Source organism: Salminus brasiliensis, chromosome 19, assembly GCF_030463535.1.
Source record: "Salminus brasiliensis chromosome 19, fSalBra1.hap2, whole genome shotgun sequence".
Classification (NCBI taxonomy): domain Eukaryota; kingdom Metazoa; phylum Chordata; class Actinopteri; order Characiformes; family Bryconidae; genus Salminus; species Salminus brasiliensis.
Window position 1 is genome coordinate 16,007,940 of NC_132896.1, and position 16,398 is coordinate 16,024,337.

General features: G+C 40.6%; 1 protein-coding gene across 2 annotated transcripts; it reads left to right on the top strand.

Moving 5' to 3' along the window:
- The first annotated feature begins 188 nt into the window (after positions 1 to 188).
- On the top strand, positions 189 to 15,104 carry tm9sf5 (transmembrane 9 superfamily protein member 5). 2 transcript variants are annotated; one of them, XM_072663858.1, is made up of 18 exons: positions 189 to 501; positions 970 to 1,037; positions 1,730 to 1,823; positions 3,416 to 3,543; positions 3,646 to 3,775; positions 3,962 to 4,089; positions 4,300 to 4,411; positions 4,496 to 4,575; positions 5,317 to 5,422; positions 5,915 to 5,956; positions 6,842 to 6,974; positions 7,126 to 7,245; positions 8,163 to 8,220; positions 8,314 to 8,473; positions 8,961 to 9,112; positions 9,252 to 9,363; positions 9,734 to 9,905; positions 14,213 to 15,104. In XM_072663858.1, exons 1-18 carry the CDS (start codon positions 370 to 372, stop codon positions 14,278 to 14,280), a joined length of 1,995 nt encoding a protein of 664 aa, XP_072519959.1. In that variant the 5' UTR covers positions 189 to 369; the 3' UTR covers positions 14,281 to 15,104. The 2 variants fall into 2 exon arrangements, with proteins under 2 accessions (XP_072519959.1, XP_072519958.1); XM_072663857.1 differs by lacking the exon at positions 5,915 to 5,956.
- Positions 15,105 to 16,398: the final 1,294 nt, after the last annotated feature.

Genomic DNA, 16,398 nt, shown 5'->3' on the forward strand with positions numbered 1-16,398 from the left:
AATCCATCTCAATGAGATTACTATGCATTATTTTTCAAATATGCTTTATTTTTTATTTACATGAGAAATAAATATTATAATATATAATATATACTAAAAATATTAGTATCGGTATCGTTGTATTACTTTTGGTATTTCTTCATATCGGATCGAACAGTGAAGACTGGTCTCGCCCATCCCGCCAGAGAGCCGGAACTCAGCGGAAGAAGGAGCGGAGCTGGGGGACAGGCTCTGAGAGGCAGTTGGAAACTCAGCACCGTGCCTCGCTGTTTAATAGAGTCACCACAGAGCAGCTCGGTTTGACTTAGCTAGCTACAGAAGAAGAGTGTCTGCTAAGCGAAGCTAAAGTTGAACAAACCCGTCAGTAAAATGAAGCCTCTGAGCTTATGGGTTGCTTTAACGTGCAGTTTGCTTGCATTGATCCCAGTCTCCGGATTCTACCTTCCGGGTTTAGCTCCTGTTAGTTTTTGCGAAGAGGACAAGAAAACCGACGACTGTCAGGTAAAGGTTTTCCCTTTTCCTATCCCCACTTTTATTCTTGTGTCGTTTCCAGTGTGTTGAACACTGTTCATTTCGCCAGCATCGCCAGCATCCTGCTGTAGCTAGCACTAGCTATAAGTTACAGCTAGCTAGCACTCTGTGGTTAGCTGGGTTAGCTTGCTGGCCTGCTTGTGGTGTATCAGTGTACATTACCTAGCCAACACTGTGATGTTTAGAGCAGACAAGATCCCATCACACAGATAACAGATATGAACACCTAAAGTCGTGTACGAAAAGCAAACCCATCATGTTTTAGCTGGGTAGCTAGCTAGATAACTAGTCAGCTAGCTAGCTAAGTTAGCTGCTTGCTATACCTGAACTGCCTGACTGACACTTGGGTTGAGATGAAGAGGCAGGTCTCTCTCACTTTTTTAGAGATTTGTAAGAGTGACAGTCATTGTGATCACCAGTGCTTTCTTTCTTCTACAGGACGAGATTCAGCTGTTTGTCAATAGACTGGACTCTGTGGAATCTGTCCTGCCATATGAATATGATGTGTAAGTCTGCCTGAGCCTTTTTGAATGAGTTGCATTGATCACTGTAATGTTGGCCCGAGAGTCTGTTCGTGTATGGGAACTAAGCTAAGCTGTCAGGTTTTTAAGATGCTGTGTGAAAAGCAGAGGAAATGGGCAAGCGAAAGAATCTGAGCAGTTTTGACAAGCTTTGGCTAAGCTGTAATGGCTAGGTAACTTGACCTGTGGCCAAGTGTCATTGATTCATTTGGAGAGGGAATGGTTTGAGGAACATGACGGAGAGTTCAAGGTATTGGCCTTCAAATTCCTCAGATCTCAATCTGATCAGTCATCTGTGGGACGAGTTGAACAAACAGGTCTGATCCATGGAGGTTTTGGCGGTTTGAGGGACAGCTACACAATGTTAGTGAGGTGGTTTTAATGTTATGGCTGATCTGCATGCATGCATGCATACATGTAGTCAGACTGTTTTTTTAATGTGGCACAGTCAGAACAAGTATTTGCATAGTTCAGTCAGATTTGTACATATTTTTTGTTGCACTTCAACAAAAACCTTTAATGAAAGAAATAAAGAGAGGTTACAAAATGGTCATACCAAAACCATGCCTGACACAACCTTCATAAGTGGATGAAGAAAATGTAAGATATGGGCCTATTAGGATTCAGCACCTTCCCTCGCTGCTGTAACTGATAAGTGAATAAATTTGCTATTCCAGGTTCGATTTTTGCAAAGACGCAGAGGAGAAGAGGCCCTCAGAAAACCTTGGCCAGGTGTTATTCGGAGAGAGAATTGAGACATCACCTTACAAGGTAGGATGATGTTTTGCTCTTGGAAGCCAGTCTCTGGCCCAAGCACTGTAAGCTAATTGGCGACATGGTCAAGATGAGGTTGCCGTTAACTGTCCATAGACTGCAGTTGGGCAGGAATGCTCTAAGCTCTGCTCCCATTCCACTGGCTAGACTGGCTGAACTGAGATATCCTGCGTTGTAAAGTACCCACCAGGGATGATTGATCCTGTCCACAAAAAAGCATATAAAAGCGAGGACACACCTAACTTCAGTGTTACCTGTTTAATCATTTTTTAAACAGTTGTTCAGTACCTTTGCTGATAAGACTGGGTACTCCTGACCTTTGCAAGGAGAGCTGTAGGGATTAATATCCTACACAGTTTCCTTTTAAAAAAATGTGATTAGCTTTACCTGTTCTAGTTGCAGATGGTAGTGAACACACACACTAGTGAACTAGGGCCAGTGAGTACACACACACACACACCCAGAGCGGTGGATAGCCAACTCCAGCGCCCAGGGAGCAGAGAGGGTAAAGGGTCTTGCTCAAGGGCCCAATAGTGGCAGCTTGCCGAGCCCGGCGCTCTAACCGCTGAGCCACCACTGCCCCCATAGGCATTGGTTCCATAAAGAACCATTCTTTGTAATAGAGGTCCTGTCCTATTGCATCCGGATACTTTAATTTTTGCTTTTTGGCCTCCCGTCCACATCAAAAGGTCCTTTTTGGTCACTAAAAATGGAGCTTTCCAAGGTGGGAATTTTTGAAAACTCTGTGTACAGTGTTGTTGTGTGGATGAGGGAAATTATACCTTTATAAAAGTATGATGATACTTTATAAAAGTGCTGATGATGTAAACTACAGATATATGATGCTCTATTTAGGAATCTGTGATTTTGTCAATTGTGTAGTACACTACATAGGGACTAGTGTGTAATTTAGAATTAAACCCAATTTTCTTTCTTATTTGTGGTTTTGATGTCTCTCTTTATGAGGGTACTATCGCCCCACACAGAGCTAACGTGCTCATGCAAGCTTTTTTTTCTCTCTGTCTGAACGAAAAGTTCTTCAAAAATGGAGGAAGGGAGATTTCTGTTTTTTAAAATGTCCGGATGCGTTTGGACTGGGCTAAAAATGTGAAGCTTTTTAGACCTTTTAAAAGATTCTTTTAAAAAGTGCAGCATCATGCAGCCACTGTATGAGCTGTTGTTACTGCACATAAGCCTGATATGCGGCTGTGGTATCAAATTGCCGGTGACCTTTTTAAGCTGGTTGCAGGTTTGTATGACTCTTAGGGTGTCTTGTATAACTGCAGAGCTGAGATGCGACAGTCTCGTGGTCTTGGCTGTTTGTTTTGTTTGTGTCTAGTCTGTTTTGCCTTCAGCTGTATGGCTTACATGTATTTCAGCATCTCACTATCATAGACACAAATTAGAGAGGCACAATGATATCCAAATCATTTGTTTAGGGGATGCTGAAATAAAATGCAAATAAAATATTAGCATTTTATTTATTTAACCATAACATTTGCAGTATTTGCATCGGCCCAGAATTCCCATATCGGTGCATCTCTTTCACAAATTGTCAGTATTTTGTTGTAATAATGCTTCTCTTTCAGTTCAAATTTAGGCAAAATCAGCCTTGCCAAAAGGTGTGCACCAAATCATACGACATGTCTAAGCAGGAAGATAAAGCCAATTTGGACTTTCTCAAAAGAGGCATGCAGCTGAATTACCAGCATCACTGGTGAGTGGATCTATTTCCCCCCCTTACAAGAAAGATATTTGCTTAAATTTGCTTTAATCCTGAGGCAGAAAGGTTTGCTGAGCGAAAGGTCCCTATTTGCAGGATTGTTGACAACATGCCTGTAACGTGGTGCTATGATGTGGAGGATGGTCAGAAATACTGCAACCCTGGCTTTCCAATCGGTTGCCTAGTAACCTCCGAAGGACGGCCTAAAGATGCCTGCGTCATTAATGTGAGTATGCCTTCCTGTTACTCTTTAACTGCTCTTTGTGGCACCTAAAGAAATGAAAGGGCAAGAAAAGGTCTGGTGGTAGCAATCAGTATAAGATGACATTCAGACTAAGCCTATTCAGAGCTCCTGTTGTATAAGATGACAGCTAAATCTGTGTGTTAATGGTGTGGTCTACTTCTCTCGAAGTCTGAGTTCAACAAGAAAAACACTTTCTACCTCTTCAACCATGTGGACATCATCATAACCTACCACAGTGCAGAAAAGGAGAGTTGGAATGGTGCTCGGCTGGTGGCCGCGAGACTGGAGCCCAAGAGGTTAGCCCTAGTTCTTTTAAAAAGAAAATCTGCCTTGGATGACACTAATAAAGTTCACCTGCTGGGAAGAATGCCTTTTTTCCCCCTTAAAGATTAAACCATTCCTAGTTCTGAGATGTTTAGTAAATCTGTGTTTAGCCAGTTAGATATTTATCAGATAAGAATCAGTTATCAATATTAAAGATTTATGGTGTAATGTGTGTCTTTTAGTATTAAACACAGTGAGGAGAATAGCCAGCCATGTGAAGGACCACCCATGGAGGTACCAGGGCAATTTGGCAGTAATCTGAACGTGACCTATTCTTATTCAGTCAAGTTTGAAGTGAGTAGAATTTTAAAAAATATTGGTTTGTTCAGATTTTGAACTCTTATTGGGAATTCAACGGATTGATTTTCTTCTCTTCAGTCCACAGATCTGATCAAGTGGGCTTCAAGATGGGATTACATCTTGGTTTCCATGCCTCATACAAACATCCAGTGGTTTAGGTGAGGAGGGTTGTACTTTCTCTTTCTCTCAGATTAGTTTAGATGTGTATATTACATGTACAGAGAACTCTAAGACTAAGTAAAGTGGCTCAAATCCAATGTGGTGTTTTTTTTTGTTGTTGTTTTTATAAAGGCTGTTCAGAATCGTTTTAATGTGTAAAAACATCTATCTAAACAGATCATGCTCCTACACTAATGCTCATACACAAAAAAATAATGCTTCATGGGACGTTTCGGTTGCATTTTTTTCATCATCACAGAAGCTAGCAAGGGATTTCAGCGGCTGACAGCTGGGCTCATCACCGAGAATGCCTTCAAGCTCGCTGTAAAAACTTAAAATGTTTAAAAAAATTTTATTGTCTTTTGACGCTGTAGCCACTGTAGCCGCATTCAGCAATTTCTTTAGAAATTTCTACAAACACAGAGCGTCGTGATATTGGTCTCTGTCCAGCCAAAATTCAGATAAGGCACATATCACCCCAAATATTTTTAAGGTCTGATACCTCGCTGTCTCGCCTCTTGCTAGCTGTTGCATTGCTACGTCCATGTATCAGATTTTAGTACCACATTTAAACCTGGCCTAGTTTGGAATTGAAAACATCAGATTCAGTATGATTTTGTCGTTCACTGAAAAACACATTAAAAAAAGAGCGGATTTGGGCCACTTTGACCTGCTCTGTGAGTGTAGCCTGTGGTGTTTACATGAGTATAAATTGTCTTTGTTTGTCATGTTTTTTGAAGCATTATGAACTCTCTGGTCATCGTGCTCTTCCTCTCTGGGATGGTGGCCATGATCATGCTGAGAACATTGCACAGGGACATCGCAAGGTACAACCAAGTGGACCAGGTACAGCCTGCTTTATTGACTTCTGAAAATGTTACCAGTTTAACCAGTTGTATTCAGATGTGCCGTAAGCAGTGGGGATGTGTTATGTAGCTTATTTATCTTCAAACATGGCCATTAGACATTAGAATCTCTTAGGATTACTGTAAGAAACCATTTAGTGCTCCTCAATCAAGTGTTTGTGGAAGAACTCTAAAACGTGCAGTGCCATGGCCTTCTGGGAACGACGTGTAATGAATGGAAATCCAGTTAGTGGTAAAAAGATTACTGAAGTTATATAGGATCTTACTCTGAAGGTTGCGGGTTTACATTTTGAATGTCTCCCACTGGGGGGGGAAAAAAACAACATGTGGTATAATGCATTTCCATTTCATTTACACTTATGATTGGTTGTCATGGACGAGTCAAAGAGAGGCCTTTTTTGTCTTCTGTGCTGTCACTATTTTTATTGTGTATTAAATGATCCAAATGAAGTCTCATTTGTGCCATTCACAGGCAGACTTGGTTAAGATCCATCGACAGACATGCATTACATATGTAAGCCAGATCCAAGGCTCTGTTTACAGATCTTTTCAGGGGTGATTTTGGTGACTGTTACATACCTTGTTTCTGGGAGTTTTCTCTGTGCTCTAAAACATGGTGTATTGATCATGCTCACAATAGTCATGGTGCAAATGAGAAAAATGCAGCAAAAAAGTTCTCCTGATTGTTCTCTACACCATATTTTATCCCATTTCAGAGGTGTTTCACCTTGCTTTTTCTCAGACAACTCTTGAAGTACCTGAACAGTCTTCTTTCATATACGTGGGAAACTAAAGGAATAGTTCAGGAAAAAGATGCTAATAGTGTTAACGCTGAATGAAAGCTAGTAGGCACAAATGACTGTTTTGCTAATTAGTGGCAACTATCTTTCTAATATCCCTGCTAAAAAAAAAATCCAGCTCAGCACCAGCATTTGCTGGTAGCTTGTCTTTGTTGGTCAAAATGAAAAGCTGGCCATCCAGGCTTGCTTGCATCTATGCTTGTAAGCCAGCTGGCATAGTTTATGTTGCATTTGATTTTGGTCATATTTGGTCATGCTGGGCAACCGGCTTGGTCTTGCTGGTAGTCATGTTCATGCCAGTCAGCCAGCATGGTCAAGCTTAGTCATTCTAGTTGTCTAGCTTGGTCAGATTGATCATGCTTGTAGACCAGCTAAGCCATTAAGCTCAAACAAAAACATACCCTATGGGGGTCAAGAGCTTTGAACTGGCTATGCTGTTTATTTTTTTTTAAAGCAGGGACGCCCCCTTTACTAATAAGGAATACTTACGCTCAAATTATGGTCCGTAATGGTCGAAATGTTCTTTGAAAGAGATACAAAAAACAATAACTCCTAGTCTTGTAGTAGTGATTGGATGTGTGTTGTGATGTGATCTGCAGGAGGATGCCCAAGAGGAGTCTGGGTGGAAGCAGGTTCATGGGGATGTCTTCAGACCACCTCAGAAGGGCATGCTGCTGTCTGTATTTCTTGGGCAGGGCACACAGATCTTCATCATGACCTTCATCACACTGTGTAAGAAGAACATTAAGTTGTGCAGTGCAGACTTTTTTGGCCTGCGTTAAAGATTAATGTCTTGCTTCTGTGATCAATGCAAAGTCTTTCTGAGCTTAAACTGACGCTTCTAGTTCGGTTCCAGTAAATACTGTTAAACCTTTCTTTTCAGTCTTGGCTTGCCTTGGATTCCTCTCTCCGGCGAACAGAGGAGCCCTTATGACCTGTGCAGTGGTGCTGTGGGTCCTGCTAGGCACGCCTGCTGGCTATGTTTCAGCCAGACTCTATAAGAGTAAGGACATTGTGCATTAAAGAGCTCATATTTTATAAACAACATTTTTACCAACCTTTCTTTATCCTGACTATTTCTGTCACTGCACCTTTACTACTTTAATGATTAATGAGCTTTTTTCTGATTGGCTGCCCTGTGTTGTGCATTTAGACCTGAAGCATTCCTCAGAACTGGAATATGAATGACGGGGCTAAACTGCAGTAGAATGAATTGGCGGGTATATGTCAATGAGTTGGTTCTCGTGTCTCAAAACAGCTTAATTTCCATATATGAACTGTATGGCCTGGGAAGTGAACAGTAGGAACTTTTAACAATATTTACACACGGCATTACTGCAAGCTCCTTTAATTCTGTAAAGTGAGGGACATTCAGTTTTCCACGACTGGAGCCCTTTAAAACGAATGAGACGTTCTAATGCTAATGTTGCTAATAAGGAATGAAGGCAGCAGACCTGTTTAGTTGGTCTTTGCTAACTGGTCCAGACCAGATTTAATGTAGTCTATTACATTAAACTATTACTATTACTTTCACAGGTTTCATTACCTATTTTCTACTTCATTTTCTTAAATCAAATTTCACACATTTAATTACTAAGAAAGCAAAAATATCAAGAATATGCAAAACATAAACGGATAAGTACTTTATTCTAAAGGGGCACTAGCAGTGGTGGCTCAGCAGTTAGAGCACTGGGCTATTGATGACAGTTGTTGGTTCGATACCCAGGCTTGGCAAGCTGCCACTATTGGCACGCTTGAACAAGGCCCTTTACTGCTCCCTGTCAATAGGTGTGTTTGATCACTAATGTGTATGTGTGTGTTCACTGCACTGAGGGTTTAAAGGCGGAGGCCACATTCCTTCTGTGTCCAACACAAATGGTGAATATGGTTGTCTTGTAATATCTCTCTGCCTCTCCACAGGTTTCGGTGGTGAAAAATGGAAGACCAATGTTTTTCTGACTGCACTTCTGTGTCCTGGGTATGTTACCTTTATTTTTGAGTAACAATCAATAAAGGCCTCTAAGCATTTCCCTGTTTTATCTGCAATATCCCTGTGTTCTTACCTTGGCAGGATTGTGTTTGCGGATTTCTTCTTAATGAATCTGATCCTGTGGGTGGAAGGCTCATCTGCAGCCATCCCATTTGGAACGCTGGTGGCCGTTCTGGGCATGTGGTTTGGCATCTCTGTCCCACTTACATTCCTGGGCGCATACTTTGGCTTCAAGAAACACGTGAGTTAAATATTTATCTTTATTGATCTGCCTTTGTCAGGCTTTTCAAACTGAACAGTGCTATTTTAGAAGCTGTGAATGCCTTTAATAGGGAATGTATAGTCATTTGAATAGTTAGAAGAGTATAAAATCATAAATGCTGTGAGTAGATTGTTGACATTTTTCTGGTTGCCAGCAGTGCTCAGAAATGTCTCGCTTTAATTAGTAGGGATGCACTAATATGCACATTGGGAGCTGGTGCCCATATCCAGAATTTTTCATGTTCATTTCTGCTGATGGTAATTTCAAAACAAATATGTAAAATGTTTCAAGCATTACACTTTAATGTAGTAGCCTAGCTTAATGAATATAATAATAACAAATAAAATAATGAATTTAATAGTTATTAAATGCTTTTTTTTCCGACCAGTTTCGGTCAGATCAATATGTCTGATTATGACATAAACCAACACATGATATCCATCCTGTTTGTGGGTGTTTTTTGCAGGCGATCGAACATCCAGTGCGAACAAATCAGATCCCCCGGCAGATCCCTGAGCAGTCCTTCTTCACCAAACCCCTACCGGGCATCATCATGGGCGGCATCCTGCCCTTCGGTTGCATCTTCATCCAGCTCTTTTTCATCCTCAACAGCATCTGGTGGGTTTTCCACACTAAAGCGCTTCAAATACCGTGACAATAATGCAGTTAACATTACAAAACAGAAACATGTACCTTTTTTTTAAGATTTAACTCTGGAGTCTGACAAAACTTTGCTGGGTTTCTTGTCTACATGCAGGTCTCATCAGATGTATTATATGTTCGGCTTCCTGTTCTTGGTGTTCATCATCCTCCTCATCACTTGTTCTGAGGCTACTGTACTGCTCTGCTACTTTCATTTGTGTGCTGAGGTGAGACTAGCTAGGCCCCATCACAATACTATTAAAGAGTACATGTAAATGTATTCTTTGCTAAGTTCTGTGAAATGAATGTGTAAGGTTGTTTACATGAAGGCTTTCTGAGTTAGTTATGGCTTAAGAAGTGATATCCATTTAAGCATTAATTTGCTATAGAAATGTTTAACCATAAGCTCATATGTAAATAAAAAGATCAGCAAATTTAGTGTTTTCACACAGGAAACCCTAGAGCAAGTTCTTCTGTAAGCTATCTTTTTATCTTTATTGGCTAGTGGTATTACACTAGTCTTGCATGTACTTTGAGCAGAATTATGACCTGTAGAGCTTTTTCCTTAACGAATGCTCTCTGCCTCTCGCATTGCAGGACTATCACTGGTGGTGGCGATCGTTCCTTACCAGTGGATTCACTGCAGTTTATCTGTTCGTCTACGCTATACATTATTTTTTCTCCAAACTCCAAATCCAAGGGGCTGCCAGCACTATCCTTTACTTTGGCTACACCATGATTATGGTTCTTATATTCTTCCTCTTCACGGGTGAGTGGAAAAATAACATAAATAATTTCTGATGTTTTCATGGAATATTCCCATCCCCACAGCTTAAAAAGCATGAGCTTAAGATGCTTTTATATCATATGTACAATTTGCCATGAAGCTACAAGACTTATGGTTTAATGTTCCAACAAACAACAACAAGCAGCTCTTTGATCACTGGCATCCATCACAGAGTCAGCCCAGAAATTGCCATTGATTTTAGGAACAGGTGTATCGCGGTGACGCCGCATTGTAGGAAGAATGTGTCAAGAGCAGGGTGTGTTTGGTTCGCTCTGTTTGCTCTGTCTCTGAAGGTGTCAGAGGTTGAAAGTCATTAAGCCAAATAGTGGTGTGCAATAGGAACTGTTTGAAAATGTGCAGGATTTGTATCCTGTTCTAGTGATGATTTTCCTGTAAGCATGACTTGTGTTTGCTTAGTGTCACACTTGCACACATTTTTCAACACCTCCCTCCCTCAGAATTATAGTTTACCAGCAGATAAATAGTTTTTTTATTTAACCTGACATGAATGAGAGGCCGGGAAGAGAAGAAAACTATACAGTCTGTATATAAATGACATTGTAGTGTTGTTCAGTGCTTCTCCCCTGCTGGCCGTCTTGCACTTCGGTAGACATGTATGGGTCAAGAGTAAATGAGGACACTTATAAATATTCCGTCCCATCCTTTAGTATTATTGTGAGAAATTGCGCCCCACATGCTGGTCTTAATCAAATCTTCCCCAGTTTGCCTCCTTCATCTGCTGAGCTGGAGGAGGTCAGAGCGGAGCAGCTGCAAGCCAGCAGAGGCCCACAGAAAAGACACGCATAGAGCATCTACACATGCTGCCTTACAAACACATACAATATATGTCCAATTAAATAAAAAAAGAGATTTTTCTTAATATTTTAGTATTTAAAATAAAACATGCAGGTTGTACATCGGGGTGTAATTGTGCAACAAAATATACCTCTGTGTTAGGCCTCGTGGCCTAGTGGTTTGTTTGAACTGAAAAAGCTTACAAAATCTCCTAGCCCATGTACTTGCTTGAGGCTGACCTTAACTTGCTCCACATCTCAAAACAACATGCTTCTCGTTCTTTTTAGTGGTGAATTAGAAATATGCCCCGGTCTCCGGCAAGTTCAGATATGCTGCTGTTAAAAGCAATTGCAATCTTCAGCCACTTAGCTTACTTTGATACAAAATCTCAGCCTCCTCAGATTCTGGCTCGAAACAGTAATGGTCTTCTACGTTGCCGATAGTTTGGGTAAGATAATAGAGGCTCATGCTCAGAGAGCATTCAGTGAAGCGATTGCCTATTACAGAGCACTCCTGCTTGTAATCACGGATGATTACAGCACATCGTATGTCTTTTGCTATTACGGCCGAGGTTGTGCCGCGGCCATTTACACAACAAATATCAGCCTCCCTGTTTGTTTGTTGCCATGGATTCTAATAGATGCTTCAGAAGCCCTGGCTGCTGCTACCTCAAATAGGAAGACTGGAAGCTAGAACAGGAGCTTGTTTATGAAACACCTATATGTATGGATGTTAGTATGTATGCATGATTTATTTATTTATTTATTTAATTAATTAAAATAAATATAGGTAGAGGTGGTCAGGAGTTGACATGGTAAAGGCACGCTCTAGTTCTTCCTGGTAGAAAACACCCACACAAGTTGAACGAGAACCGAAATGCTGAAGTTCATCCTAACCTGACGACTTCTGTCGTAGCCTCGTTTTGTCTCCTCCATCTGTTTGCGTGTCTCTAGCCTTTCTCCCCCTATTTTCCCTTTGTAGCTTTTGAGGAAATGCAGAACAGCCGTAGTAGCATAACAATGACACCAAGCTAATCAGGGTTTTATTTACTTTATTTATTTATATATTTATGTGTGCCTGATTAATGAAGTAGCGCACCACTGTGTGGATCCGCGAAGCAGGGGTTCGGTAAAGACTTCGCAGTCGAGCTACCGAATGTCTTCAGCATGGAAGTGCGTTTCAAAATAGGTTATTACCCAGAGCTGAAGATTGAGCTGTGTATTGTCTCTTTACTTACAGCTTGTCTGTGGATTTCCCCACCACCCTGACTGTGACCACATTTCCATCCAGTGCTGTATTACAGTGCTCAGATAGATCCGCACAGTTGGATCATCCTTATTCATAACGCACTGCTCTGTTTCAAGAGCTGTATATTGGATCCTGGCAATGCAATGACCAGAAATATGGTGCATGGGGACAGAGACAGTTCCGAGGGGGGGGGCAGCACTTGCAGTTCACCCATTTTGCATGTCAAGTGCACCCGTGCTTCAACGCTGCCGCACTGGTTAAATCAGTCAGCTCTATTGTAATTAGGGCTGGTCTGAATGTAATTTCTGCCATCAGCATCTGTTTAAGAAGCTGAAAATTGTAATCAGCAGTAATATCAGTGGTCATATGGAAGCGGAAATGCAGTAGTTTTTAATCTTAAATCTTACTGTGGTAGGAAGTTAATATGCAGTTGCATTAATTATTATTAATATTCTCATTATAATATTACACATTCAGGGTAAAAATTGTACATACAGCACACCTGATATTAAGTTAAAGGTTTGCTAGTAAGTTGCACCTTGACCAGAGGCTTTTGATAGCCATTAACAAGCTCCTGGAACAGTTCTGGTTGGATATTTGACCACAATCATTCATAGACTTAAGTTACATTTGTTTCAGTTTCCTGGCACAGACCTGACTTTTCCATGTACACAATACAGACAAAAGTATAGGGACACCTGCTCATTCATTGTTCTGAAATCCTGCTTTTGTCAGAATAGCTATGTCTACTGTCCAGTTGAAGGCTTTCTACTAGATTTTGGAGCAGCACTGTACGGATTTGATTGTGTTCAGCTACAAGAGCATTAGTAAGGTCAGGATGTTGAATAATCACCAACCCACCTCATCCCCAGCTCCCCAACTCATCCCAAAAGTACTGGACGGAGCACTGGCCATCATAGAACAGAGAACACAGTTCCACTGCTCCACAGCTCAATGCTGGGGGGCTTTATACCCCTCTAGCCCACACCTGGCATTAGACATAGTAGCAATAGGTTCATTGTTATCTGCTCCAGAGTCCTAATCTATTGGCAGTACTTCTACAGGGACTAGACAAGCTGTGCGTGTGCATTTGCACGCTTCAAAGTAAAGCACATTTTTGCATTCTCCTGTAAAGTCACCATTTTGGCGATGCATGTTTTTCATTGGACAGCGATGGCGCATACTTTTTGTTGTTGATTTTATTTATTATACTTTGCGTGTGTGCGAATATGTCGAGTCCTTACGACAACGTCATCAAAATGCCTGTTACTAAGGAAAGATGGTAGATAGCTGAGTGTGTTGAAGGTGGCGCATTGTTGTTTTGCACGTGTGGTTCAGCATTGTGGTTTATTAAGACTAATGTGAGATACAGGCCACATTTAAGAAGGCAGCGTCAATGATCAAACAAAAGAATTGGATTTGCGCAGTAAATCTGCTTTGGGCCTCTTTACACATCTTAAACCCGAACAGCAGAAAGTCTTAAATAATAATGTAAAGACTCAAGAGACGAGGGCTGTTGGAGGTTTTGCTCTCCTCATGCTAAAGGTTATGTGAAGATGGCTTTTGTATGCTTTTATTTCATGTCCAAGTTAACCAGTTCAGCTTCTGTTGCTCTAATAAAGGCTGCCAGCTTAGGAATCGATGTGAAAAGCACAGCATAATGGAACCATAGAAATACATGTAAATGGAAGATTATCTATCTATCTTATATTATTGTATTCCAGTCTATTATTATGAAACAAGCCATTTTTGTGTATTGTTGGCAGGCTTTTCACAAATGCAGGAAGGGTCTTGTCATTACCAATTAATTACATTAATTAAAATTTATATCAGAAGCAGTATGATAGGCTACATATGCCTTGTATATTAATGGCATGGTGGTACATAAGCCATATTGCTACACCTTGAAGCAGTAAGGAAATAGATGAGTGTTACAAGCTTGCAGACGTTAAACGCACATCTCTCCATTAGTCTGTGCTCAGGTGCAGGGCCGGCTCATCAAAAATTTAGGCTAAGGCTTGATGAAAGACGAGACAAACCTGCTGTCTTAAAGTACAGTTTCTTAAGAGCAGTTCTCTTGACCTACCGCCTCTTATGCTCTGAGCTCTTCAGTTGTTTATGGGAGTGTTTTTATAAGAGCACTTGGAATTTAATCCTGTGTAACAAGCATGATCCTTGTGAATAAATTCTGTAGTGCCTGTTTCCTCCTCATTTGTTTCTCTCTCTCTCTCTTTCTTTCTCCACAGGCACCATTGGCTTCTTTGCTTGTTTCTGGTTTGTACATAAAATCTACAGCGTGGTGAAGGTGGATTAAGACGGTAAACTTGGCTTGTCTCTCTGCCCACGGTGAAGAAGCCGGTCTGCGTTCTCTCCGTTCTGCTTTTGATGGACAGCGTTTAGGAGACAGACATGTGAGATGAAAATCGTCCTTCTTCGCTTAGAAACTGTCGGATTTCTATCACAGTTCTGTGCTTACACTGTCTGTAATTTGAATTGTTTAGTTTGCACAATAACACGGGTTTGGTTTCTCCAAAGATGCGGGGCTGGGGTTAAGGTGTAGGGTTGGACTTCTCAGTTTTAACATTAACAAGTTGTCAAAGATTGCCGATTCCCATTAAACGAAAGTCAGTGGGACCAGTGCTGCTGTTCCTGAAGCCACGATTCAAATGTCCAGTCCCAACCGAGGGCGCTTTATATACTTTGAAACGCTGTGAACATGTTTGTGTTAATCATTCTAAATGTCATGCCGGCCAGTCGCAAAAGGATGACTGAGCATGCTCAAACATTTGCATGTGAAAAGGTGAAAATGTGAAATGGTGAGAGACAGTTGTGGACCCCATAAGAAGGAAAAGAGGCCACGGAACGAGAACAGAAAGATTGGAAACGAGCAGATCACAATCAAAAGAACATCTGTAAGCCCCTAAGGAGTTGGGGTTTTGCCCTTCCCCCCTGCACCTTAAGCCTAAATGCATGATGGTAACAAGGCTGAAGGACTTCCTAATTTCACACATATAATGTATAAAAAAATTATGCTTTTATAGAGGGATCCAAGTGTGTTTATTCCGTTTATAATTTTTTTAAAATCAGTTCTGCTGTATGTTTATTTTTTGAATGTTAAAACATGAAGTCTGATGAAAATGCTTTTCTCTGTTGAGTTTTATTTTTGTTATTTCATTTTGTAAAATAGTGATGGCACTAAAAGTTAAGAGGTATGACCTTGCTGTGAAAGGATATAGATAATGAATTGGAGATGGAAAATGCTATCTGTTCCATGCCTGTTTTAAAATAAAGCAGGTCATTCCACCTGTTTTACCTTTAATAGTTGTCTCACGTTGAATTTGACCCGTAACAAAAAGTGCTTTATTATTATTATTATTATTATTACTATTAAGCACAAAATGTTCTTGTAATTATAAGTTAATCATTAGGCTAAATCAGTAACATTCCAGGACTGGATTCTTAGAGGTCTTAGGACTCCACAACTAGAACCATCATAGCCTTTAATCTCCCAAGCCTTGTTCATATGTACATAATATACAGTGGCATGGAAAAGTTTTTGACACCCCTGGTCAAAATTCCTGGTAATGTAAATGGTTAAGTTAGTGAAATGATCTCTAAAAATAAAGTTGTAGATGAAACGTTCTTTTTTTAACATTTTAATAAAGGATAGCACATTACTTTTTGTTGTGTATAATTTCAGAATAAGTTTTGGCACCCCAAGAGATTTGAGCGTTCAGGTTTTTGGAACTTAATGAGCTTGTTCAGGCTATGACTTGTTCACAATCAGCGTTCGGAAAGACCAGACGATGTACATGTCGATGCTTTATGAAATAATTGAGGAGCAGGAGAAAGCTAAAAAGATGTTTGTGTAGGTTTATAATGTAAATAAGAAATGGCAGTTACCAGGAACGGTGGAGGTCTGGGAGATAAAGAAAACTTTCATCTGAAACTGCTTAGGATTGTTAGAAACTGCAGAAAGTGTGACTGCAGAAGGCCTTCAGGAATATTTAGAAGAGTGGTAGTGCACTGTTCTACTTTGCAGCAACACATGCACAAATATTACCTTCGTTAAAGTAGAACTTTCTGGCTGCAGTGAAACAAGGTGCTGTATGTTTGGAGGAAAATGGTGCAGGATTTTAAGCAACGGGTTGATCGATAAAACACTACCTTTAGGAGAGAGAGAGAGAGAGAGAGAGATACAAGATACAAGATACAAGATGAAGGTTTTGTCATGGCCCTTGTCAGTCCCAGACCTACACATCCTCAAACGTCTGTGGATAGACCTCAAAAGATTAGTGCAGCAAGACAGCCTAGGAATCTCTAGGCACTAGAAGCCTATTGCAAGAAGGAATGAGCTAAAACCCCTCAAATAAGAGTAGAAAGACACTTATCTGGCTACAGAAGGCATTTGCAAAGCTGTGAGATTTGCCAA

Excerpts from the sequence above, each read along its gene's own strand:
- tm9sf5 (XM_072663858.1), top strand. The coding sequence starts at position 370 with ATGAAGCCTCTGAGCTTATGGGTTGCTTTAACGTGCAGTTTGCTTGCA. Across the intron at positions 3,776-3,961 it reads AAGATGCCTGCGTCATTAAT|TCTGAGTTCAACAAGAAAAA; the intron begins GTGAGTATGCCT and ends CTTCTCTCGAAG. Across the intron at positions 4,090-4,299 it reads GCGAGACTGGAGCCCAAGAG|TATTAAACACAGTGAGGAGA; the intron begins GTTAGCCCTAGT and ends TGTGTCTTTTAG.